Source organism: Podarcis tiliguerta, assembly GCF_965153285.1.
Source record: "Podarcis tiliguerta genome assembly, chromosome: 2".
NCBI lineage: Eukaryota > Metazoa > Chordata > Lepidosauria > Squamata > Lacertidae > Podarcis > Podarcis tiliguerta.
In genome coordinates, this window is record NC_139535.1 from 114,691,524 (window position 1) to 114,701,867 (window position 10,344).

The 10,344-nt window shown below is 46.4% G+C and overlaps 1 protein-coding gene across 1 annotated transcript; it reads left to right on the top strand.

Moving 5' to 3' along the window:
- The first annotated feature begins 610 nt into the window (after positions 1-610).
- On the top strand, positions 611-9,880 carry LOC310671633 (keratin, type II cytoskeletal 75-like). Its single transcript, XM_083427994.1, has 7 exons — positions 611-624; positions 1,078-1,173; positions 2,784-2,948; positions 3,203-3,328; positions 5,436-5,656; positions 7,440-7,471; positions 9,438-9,880. Exons 2-7 carry the CDS (start codon positions 1,135-1,137, stop codon positions 9,719-9,721), a joined length of 867 nt encoding a protein of 288 aa, XP_083284120.1. The 5' UTR covers positions 611-624; positions 1,078-1,134; the 3' UTR covers positions 9,722-9,880.
- The last annotated feature ends 464 nt before the right edge of the window (positions 9,881-10,344 follow it).

A 10,344-nucleotide genomic window follows, 5' to 3' on the forward strand; every position in this document is an offset into this window, starting at 1 on the left:
AATATGCACATGGATTTATACCCACCTGAGGTCACAAGAAAGAATCATCTAGTACTTTCCTCATATTTCTGTAAGCCTCACAAGAATCCTCCAGCTTTCTCCCTCACCATATTACCCTTCCCCAAAATGATATTACCCTCATCATATTACAGTTCCCCTTCAGATGTTAGAATTCAACTCCCATCAGCTCCAGTCAACATGGCCAGTGGTCAGGGTTGATGACAATTCTTACCCCCAAAAATCTGGAGGTTGCAGAAGACTGTCGTGAAGTGTTGTATGGTTATAGATAGATTATATCCTTTAAAAAGCTTCTGTGCAGATTTTATAACTTCCCCTAAAAATGTCTTTCCAATATCTAATTCTTTATGAATTTCTATTTTCTTTGGTGTTTTGTTTTAATGATTAAAATGATTAAAAAATATTTTCCCTTATTGGATTAGGTACGAGGAAGAATGCAACAGGCGAACATCTACGGAGAATGAATTTGTGCTACTGAAAAAGGTTATGCACAGCAACATTTTTGTCGGAAGTTGCAATTTTTATCTTACTACCTATGTAATCACTTTATTTAAAAACTCTGAAGTGTATTTATATAATCTCTGTGTTTGCCCTGAATTATTGAGGGTGATCTCGGTCATGATTATTTCAGTTTTCCAATTGCGCCATTAAGAAGGTTTCTCAAGGCACACCAGGGATTCCCTAAGTTTCCAAGTGGCCATTGCTATCAAAAACAAAATGCACAGCCATTCCCCTCAGGGAACAAAGCCAAGCTAACTAGGAAAATGCCCAGAGTTCGTAACAGAAGGGGTGGATGTGTTGCTGGGGAGACGGGACTTGTTTGTCACAGACAGGTCGAGCTTATAAAAACAGAGAAATTAAAAACTGCTTTGCTATTTCAAGGGAGAGATCTCCATGCAAATATGTGGGTGAGGGCAGAAGCTAAACCACACCAATGATTCTTGGGTTCCTAGGGGACCAATCGCCACTTTTGCCTTTTGAGCTTCATGCCTCATCCCATTCCTTGTTCCAGGTGGTAAAATGTGGCACATTTTACCTGTGGTTTCCTTTCTTTTGCAGGATTTGGACTGTGTCTATTCACACAAGGCAGAACTGGAAGCCAAGGCAGAAAGTCATATGAAACAAATCAGCTTCTTGAAATGTGCATATAAACAGGTGATAAGATTTTCTGCTATTGCGTGTCGAGGTCCCCAGGGCCACCCCAATAACTCACACATCACACAGAATTTTTGTTTTGGCATAATTTTGGCCACAACTTTGTTGAAATACAAATTTGTGAGTGGTTGCTTAGGCATTGGTTGCGACTATCTGCCCCCACCATGGGGGACAGACTGACATTCCGCACGATGCGAAAGTCAGAATAGGGGAATACCCTTGGGGGTTACGCGGAGCAGGGAACCTGCCCTCACCCCAAATGCAACCAGGAGCTCATTGCTATGGCCCGAGCCCCCTTGACAGAGTGGACAAGCAATAGTTAGCCCCCAATTCCTTTAACGGAATCCCTTGCAGCAGCAGCAGCATTAGAGGGGCAGGCACTCAACCTACCAAGGGCAGGCACTCAACCACTTCCCCTCAACCAACCAAACCATAAACCAATGCCTAACTGCAACCTTACAAGTTGTGACGATTTGCTATGCAGTAGGCAAAAACCAAATGGCCCCAGCCAATCAGCCAGATGGACAAAATTCCTACCGGGCCCCTGCCTCAAGAGCAGACGACCCCATGACAGGCATAGCAAGGTCAAAGCGAACAACCCTAATTCTAGGGAGAGGGGGACGGGCAATCTGATGAATGGTCGAAAAGAAGAAGTCCTAGCCTCGTGCAAGGAGTTTTAGCATTTCTGGCTGTCAATCAACAAATGGCAACATTAACTTCTTCCCAACAACAAGGGAAGCCCCAATCGCATCAGTGGCCAACGAACAATTAGCCCGCCCCCAACTTTGGAGTGTCCTGGCGGCCCCCACCGCAACACGTGATCTCCATGAAGGAGAACACACTTTGTGGTGAAGCATTCTCACTTAGTTCTCTTAAAGAAAGGTCTAAAACAGTAAAACACAAAGTTCTCTTGGCTCCCGGAATGTAACCAAGATCTTTGCTATTGGAAGCAAAGGACATGATGGTAGCCCGTTCACCCATTCCAGAAGCTGACTGGACTGGCAGGCCACATCGGCAGGGATAGATTTAAAGCACTATTATATAAAGCACTATTTCCAGAACTTTAAAGGAAGACCTAACACATTACAGAAGCTGTCTAGGCCTTTGTGTTGTTTAGTAAAGGGACCCCTGACCATTAGATCCAGTCATGACTGACTCTGGGGTTGCGGCGCTCATCTCGCTTTATTGGCCGAGGGAGCCGGCGTACAGCTTCCGGGTCATGTAGCCAGCATGACTAAGCCACTTTTGGCAAACCAGAGCAGCGCATGGAAACACCATTTACCTTCCCGCCGGAGCGGTACCTATTTATTTACTTGCACTTTGACGTGCTTTCAAACTGCTAGGTTGGCAGGAGCTGGGACCGAGCAACAGGAGCTCACCCCGTCGCGGGGATTTGAACCGCCGACCTTCTGATCAGCAAGTCCTAGGCTCTGTGGTTTAACCCACAGTGCTACCTACCAAATCTAATTTTGTTTGTTAGATTAATGCCAGTGTGATTTGTTAAAACCCAGGTTTGGTCAAAAGTTTCTAAACATGAAGTTACTTCAGCACTTGTCTCAATTCCTGGTTACACATACATAACTGAGACTTCACATACTATGTCACTGCAGGAAATTTGTGAGCTCCAAAACTGCATTTCCGACACTTGTGTTCTGGTGCAAATGGACAATAGCCGAGGCCTGGATATGGACCATGCGATTGAGGAGTTCCGGCGTCGATATGAAGCAATTGCTTCCAGAAGCCGAGCTGAAGCTGAGGGTTGGTTCCAGTGCCGGGTAAGGAATTGGGCAGATTTCGCCCCAGTGATCCTTTCTCCTACATCAGTGGTGGGGAATCTGGAGCCCTTCGGATGTTGTTAGATTCCAGCTCCCATCAGCCCCAGCCAGCATGGCCAACTGTCAGGGGCGATGGGAATGATAGCCCTGCAACATCAGCAGAGCTACAGGTTCCTCACCCCTGTCCTTGAGGAAACATGGCCAAATTGTTGCCTGCTCCACTTCTTAACCAGTTATTTTGTTTTTCATGGTAGTATGATGAGCTCAGGACAACAGCAGCGAAACGCTGTGACGATCTGCATAACGCCAAGGAAGAACTTCAGGCTCTGACCCGTGTTGCTCATAGGCTGGAGTCAGAAATTGCAAGCGTCAAGGCTCAGGTGAGTTTAATGCAGGGATGGTGAATTTGTGGTCATCCAGGTGTTGAACTACAGCCCCCATCACCATCCCTGACCATTGGCCACGTTGAATGGTGCTGATGAGAGTTGGAGCCCAGGAACAAGTGGGTTGCAGTTCAGCTCCTATCAGAGAGACCTCAGGGGACTGGCTCGCTTAGTTAAGGGTGCACAGGACCGCCGCTCCAGGTTTGCAGTCCTACGGCTGCACACTAGCTTGGGAAGCCTGGATAGCTCAGTTGGTTAGACCATGGTGCTGATAACACCAAGGTTGCAGGTTCGATCCCTGTATGGACCAGCTGCATAATCCTGCATTGCAGGGGGTTGGACTAGATGATCCTTAGGGTCCCTTCCAACTCTACAGTTCTGTGATTCTGTGAAGTGGAATGTGACAGGCTCCCCTCCTCTGGTTCATTGGTTTGTGTATTCAATAGACAAGTTTAGGCAGCAAACCTGAATATCAAGTGCCACATAGAGGGGCATTTCTCAGGAAGCCCCTCACAAATTTTGAAAACAACCTAAGGGCAGATACAGATGTTCCCCACAGAGATGTGTAAGCTGTTTCCCTGTGATCCCTTCCCATTTCATCCCGATAACATCTGGTTCCAGGAAACTTTGGGGTTGGATCCACTTATTTTTATTTGTGCTTTCTTAAAAGCATTTCCTAAACCATTTAACATGTTGCAAAATCTCAGTGTGGTGTACACGATGTACAATATAGAACAACACCCATGGAAACAAAAATACAGCCAAAAACAGTATAAAAAAGATAGAAAAGGAATTAATAAGCAAATGCTACCCTGTCTCACAGATGACATTTCATTGACTTGTTTTGGGAACAAGAGCAGGGCAGGGAGTTGCGAACTCTTTTCCTCTGTTTTCCTGATGTAAATTTCACAGTACCAAAAAAGTGCCATGTGCCTTGCTAAAGAAGGCATATATGTTACTTAAGGGATCATCTTACCTCATATGTTCTTACTTGATCACTTCAATCTGCAGAACTTGCACTTCTACGAGTGCCATGCAATGTCTGTTTGCGTTTCTGAGGAGGCGTACTTTGCAATTCCCTTACTGTTGAGAATAGTCAGGCACCATCACTGCATTCTTTTAGATACCCGCTGAAAACATTTCTGCTTTGGCAGACCTCTCCATACACACAATTTGCTTATAATGTTTTATCGGGCATTTTTAATAGATGTTTTGAACAGTTTTGAAATGTGTTTTATTTTATTCATAGTTGCATTTTTTTTAAAAAAACCTGAAGATATGTCTGCTTCCCTGAGCTTCTTTGGGAAGAAGGGTGGATAAGGAGGAGGAGGAGGAAGAGGAGGAGGAGGAGGAGGAAGAGGAGGATGTTTCCCCAAAGTGTGTAAATTTAGATGAGGAAAATGTCACTGGGAAAGGATTACCCTCTTTCCTCCCAGGGCAATTTTCCAATTCAGCTCATATTTATTTATTTTATTAAATTAATACCCCTCTGTTCAAATATATCACCAGGGGAGCTTAAAATAAAAGAATGCAAAACTCCGTAAAACAGTACATTGGAATCGGATACAAAGAGCAAATCTCTTTACTCTGTGTATCCACACAACTGCTTTTAAGTAGTAGTGAAAATGGCAGGAGATCTGATAAAATGTGATATGCTGGCCCTGATTTGGAAGTTTCAGAAATACAGTGGTACCTCGCAAGACGAATGCCTCGGAAGACGAAAAACTTGCAAGACGAAAGAGTTTTTCATTTTCTGAGTTGCTTCGCAAGATGGATTTCCCTATGGGCTTGCTTCGCAAGACAAAACGTCTTGCACCTTTTTTTAAAAACCGCCAATGCATTCCTATGGGAAACTGTCAATACACAGTGGTGCTTCGCAAGACAAAAAACTCGCAGAACGAAAAAACTCGCAGAACGAAAAAACCCGCAGAATGAATTAATTTCGTCTTGCGAGGCACCACTGTAATAGGACACCAGAGCACTGCAGGATATCACAGCTTGCCAATGGCTCTCTTCATATGGAACAAATGTTGGCTTGGGTCAAACTTCCAAGCACACCGAGGAAGGTACATAGGGAAATGTCCTGTGCATTCTGCATTGACAGCGTCGCAAACTGGAAGAAGAGGTGTCTGGAGCTGAGGAACGCGGGGAGATGGCGGTGAAGGATGCCAGATGCAAACTGGCAGATCTGGAGGAGGCGCTGCACAAAGCCAAGCAGGACATGGCCTGCCAGCTGCGGGAATACCATGAACTGATGAACATTAAGCTGGCTTTGGATATTGAGATTGCCACATACAGGAAGCTGCTGGAAGGAGAGGAAAGTTGGTGAGTGTAATTGAAGCTTGTTAAAAATATTCGTACTTTTCCCAGTACGATTCCAACAAGGGCACTGGCTCCTGGTAGGCAGATTTTTTTTGGGGGGGCTGGGCCCCCTCAGTGTTCAGAGGGCCCCTGCATGATGTCAGGACATTGTGTCTGTTCTCCTCAATCCTCTGGAGAAGGTGGAGCCTCTGCTTTCCAAACAATATGTTTGCTTTACCCCCTATGTCCAGATTAGAAATGAAGTTATTTGCACAAAATTCAACGTGTGGCAGATTTCCAAGTCTGAAATAATTGGGTTCAGGCATTTGAATTTTGAAATATCAAAATGAAAAGTTTCATTACGGAAATGAAAGTTAGGTGCTACAATATGAGGGCTGCTTGTTCTCTTACTAAAACCGACTCCCACTCCAGAATTCATCTAAGATTTTAGGCTTTGAAATTGGACTTTGAAATATAAATTAGTTCCATTTTGAATGCTGCATCTTGACAAAATCTAGAGATAATATTTGAAAGGGGGAGGGCTGCATTTATAACAAGTATTTCACTTCTGGTTTGACTTTATCTTTTCATATGTATTTTTCACTCTATAGGACGCACTTTTTCACCTACAAAAATCAAGGGGAAATGTGTGTGCGTCCTATGGAGCGAATGCAGGCTCCTTGGCTTCAGCGATAGCAACGCAAAGCCTCCGAAGGGCAGAGGGAGCGCTCCCTCCACACTCCGGAGGCTACGCGTTGCTATCACTGAAGCCTGGAGAGCGAGAGGGGTCGGTGAGCACCAACCCCTCTCCCTCTCCAGGCTTCAGGGATAGCTGCCTGAAGCCTTCGGAGCGCAGCGTGAGTTCCCACTGCGCTCCGCAGGCTTCGGGAGCGCAGCGGGAACTCGCGCTGCGCTCTGAAGTTTTCAGGGATCTTTGAGGCTGGCGGTGAGGGAAAGCAGCGCTTCCCCCCACCGCCAGCCCCACAAGCTCAGGGGGCAGCAGCAGGAGAAATGGAAGGGGCTCCATTTCTCCTGCCACTTCGCTGAAGGGGCACTGAGCAGAGAGGGGGGTAATATTTTTTTTCTTGTTCTCCCCCTCTAAAACAAGGTGCGTCCTATGGTCGGGTGTGTCCTATAGAGCAAAAAATACGGTACTCGGAAACAGAACGGATATTTTTTTAAGTACTTTAAATACTTTTAATTCACATGTTGTCCACTCACTTATTGACTATAGTTATCAAGAAGTGACTTGCATCTGTAAAACAGCCATCACAGGTAGGATAGCTGCACAAGCTCATTGGGGGTGCCAACTTGAAAAATATATTGGGGGCCCCAGATGCACATACATCATTTGAATGCCGATGCCCATCAACTTTGGGGAGGCCTGCCCCCCTCAAATATTTTATTGGTGGGGCCAAAGTGACCTTGGCCCCTAGGAGTTGGGCTCCCATGAGGCCCATTATCAGGTCCATGAGGCTCACTGGCTGCAGCCTCACGCAACGATTTGCTTAACAGTACCAGGCTGAGCACAGCCTGTCTCCTTAGAAAATGTTTTCTTAAGGGATTATGAGCAAAGGGCCCATCAGGGTGTCATTGGAGGGTGCATTTCTCAGGGTTCCCCTCATACCTGGCACCAGCCTTGCTTCTGCATGATGGCTTTCAATAGAGACATTTCAGTCATTCGACTGTGAGTCATCAAGTGACAATGACCACTAACACATCAGTGAGCCCTAAGAGGCATCTCAAGCCAGCTGTTGAGCATAGACAGAGATCTGAAATGGTTCTTCTTTTTTTCATTTCTCACTAGGTTGAATGAAGGGGAGTGTGCTGTGAACATCTGTAAGTAGCTTATAACCTGAGATAACTATATGACAAGTATTATGAGACCCTAGTCCACATCCTCTTGGTGGTTTAAAAAGGAAGGGTGCTACAGCACACACCCACCCAAATCCAGGGCCATCTTACCCATAGGCGCAAGGGGTTCAGGGCACCCCGGTGTCAGGCTCTCAGGGGCGCCAAGCCGAGAGTCTGGGGCCTAAGAGTTGAGTCTGGGGAAGAGCCTGCCCGTCGGTCGGAGTGCTGTGGTGGGCTCTTCTGCTGTGGGCGGCTCTGCACCACGAGTTTGGGGGTGGCCAAGCCAGCGAGACGCTGAGGCGGCCGAACTGCTCCGCCCTCCTGCACACCTGGGACTGGGCAACCTGTGGAGGGGCACCAGGCAGATCTTTGCACCCCGGTGCCACAAATGCTTAAGACAGCCCTGCCCAAATCCACACATATTTGCAACCCAGTCCCTTCCTGGACCCTCAAAGTATCCTTCCTAGGGCTAAAACGTTTACTCAGTTGATTAATTAGACTAGTGGATTTAAAACCTTCAAACTGTTTAAAAACATGCCACTATTGGATCACTATTGCTTACTTCTTTAACAAGATTTACTAGAAGCACTTGCACAACTCCAGATTGCAGGCACCATTTTAGAAGAGTGATTTCACCTAAACTCTTACCAGTGACTCTTCTAAGAGGGTGCCTGCGGTGATGTGTGCACCATCTAAACATTCCAGTATAATATTCCTTTTGGAATATTGCTTTTACTCCAATTGAAAGTTACGCAGATTTCATTGATGTATTTATTGATCAAGTACGCAGTCGAATCAAGTTCAGCATTTGAGTTTTAAAAGGAGATTTATGGATTGGGTGCACAGCACTAATCCCCACACCACAAAGAGGCAGTAAGTGTGAGACCAGCGTAAACCAGCCACCAACTTTGCCACCTTAAAAACAAAAAGTGCCTTGTTGCATCAGTTCAAAGCTTTATCTTGTCCTCCTGCATTCCTTCTCCAGTGCTGGGCCTCTGGCTGCCTATAAGCTCATAGATCATAATGAAAACGTGAGAAACTGCCTTATACTGAAATATATAAATAATAAATAAAAATAAATTGTCCAGTAGCGCCTTAGAGACCAGCTAAGTTTGTTCTTGGTATAAGCTTTTGTGTGCATGCACACTTCTTCAGATACACTGAAACCGAAGTCACCAGACCCTTATCTATAGTGGCAGGGTAGGGTGGGGTTTTTCTCAGGAGGGCAGTAGGAGATGGGTGATTGGCTCAATGCAACAGGTAAACCTGTTGACGACTGTTAACAACTTCAATTAGTCCTACAGGAAAAAGCAAGGAATAGTATGCAGATGATTAGCATATGTAATGAGTCAGGAATCCATTATCTCTATTAAGACCAGGTCTCTCCATAGTTTGCAGTTTAGTGATAAGCTGTAATTCAGCAACTTCTCTTTCAAGTCTGTTTCTGAAATTTTGTTGTAATAAGACACCTGCTTTGAGATCCTGTATTGAATGTCCTGGGAGATTGAAGTGTTCTCCTACTGGCTTCTCTGTCTTGTCTTGCCTTATACCGAGTCACACCATTGGTCCACGTGGCTCCAGGTGAACTAGGAGCAGCTCTCCACAGTTTCAGGCAAGATACGTCACCAACTGCAGATTTTGGGGACTGAACCTGGAATCTTCCACATGCATAGCAGATGCTCTACCTCAAAGGGTCTTCAGCAGGACCAGGTGGCTATAGGCATCTGCTGTTGTTTGTCTCTAACATCGGAATATGGAAGTCCCATGCTTACCCATTAGTATGGCCTTGATGGGTCTATCCTACATGAATTCATCTTCTTAGATACTTGGCTAGCTGAGATCAATGAAAGCCAGGAAGCTTCCATAAGAAGTGTGTCCTTATTCTGGTGGGAAGCTAAGTCTAGGTTCCCTAAGAAACGTAAATGTGCTGTTCTCTTTTCTTCCTCCTCAGCTGTACAGAGAAGTGAGGGGGCGATAGTGAGTGATGGTGGCCCCCACCGTGGAGCAGGAGACACACATGGAAGCAGCCATAGAAGTGAAGGTGTTTGCAGCCGTGATAGGGCCACCTCTGGCAGCGGCACAACCACAAGGAGCGTCCAGACAAGTGGTGGAGATGTTCGCAGTTCTTCTTGCCCAGTGACACATGCCCCTGCTCAGGGCTTCAGTGGTGGAAATACTAAGACCACCACATTGCGCTTTGTGTCTGCTAGTTACTCATGTGGGCCACCACATTGAAAATAAGGAGTCCTGTGTAGAATGAAACACAAATGTTTCTCAGCTCCTGATATCAGAAAAAGAATGTCTGCCTCTGTCATTGCTGAGCAAGAAGCGGGGGGCACTTATTGATGATTTGGGGAACAAGAAGTGAGATATATAAATTTGAAAGTGGAAAAACCCTGCTTGCTCATTGTAGTCATTGTCTGATAAAAGCCACTTCTGACATCAGGAGGAGGTGGTGTGGCAGGCTTCACGCCCCCGTGCGATCAGGGGAATCCTCGGGCCATGCCATCCCCTGAGCCAGCCAATTGGCTGGCTCGTGGTGTGTGGCTTGCCTCATTTAAGGCGGGCGCGGCCCTAGGATCTCCCTCTTTGGTCCGCGCAACTGATGTGGTTTCCCACTCACCCTGTGTCTTGTGAGTGGCAGGGGCTGGCGGCGGTGGAGGGATGATGAGCAGTGCGCAAAAGGGCTCTGGATAGGGGCTGCTTAAAAATGGCGGCCAATCAAGTGCTGCTGCTGCTGGCACCAACAAAGCCCAGCCCTCTTCCTCCTCTAGGCAGGGCGGGGAGAAGCCAGGAAGAGAGAGGGAGGAGGCGCTGCCGCCGCTGCTGCCGCCACTGTGTGAAGGAGAAGGAGGGAG

Coding starts and splice junctions, on each gene's coding strand:
- LOC310671633 (XM_083427994.1), top strand. CDS start 1,135: ATGAAACAAATCAGCTTCTTGAAATGTGCATATAAACAG. Junction 5,657..7,439: donor CTGGAAGGAGAGGAAAGTTG/GTGAGTGTAATT, acceptor ATTTCTCACTAG/GTTGAATGAAGGGGAGTGTG. Junction 7,472..9,437: donor GGAGTGTGCTGTGAACATCT/GTAAGTAGCTTA, acceptor CTTCCTCCTCAG/CTGTACAGAGAAGTGAGGGG.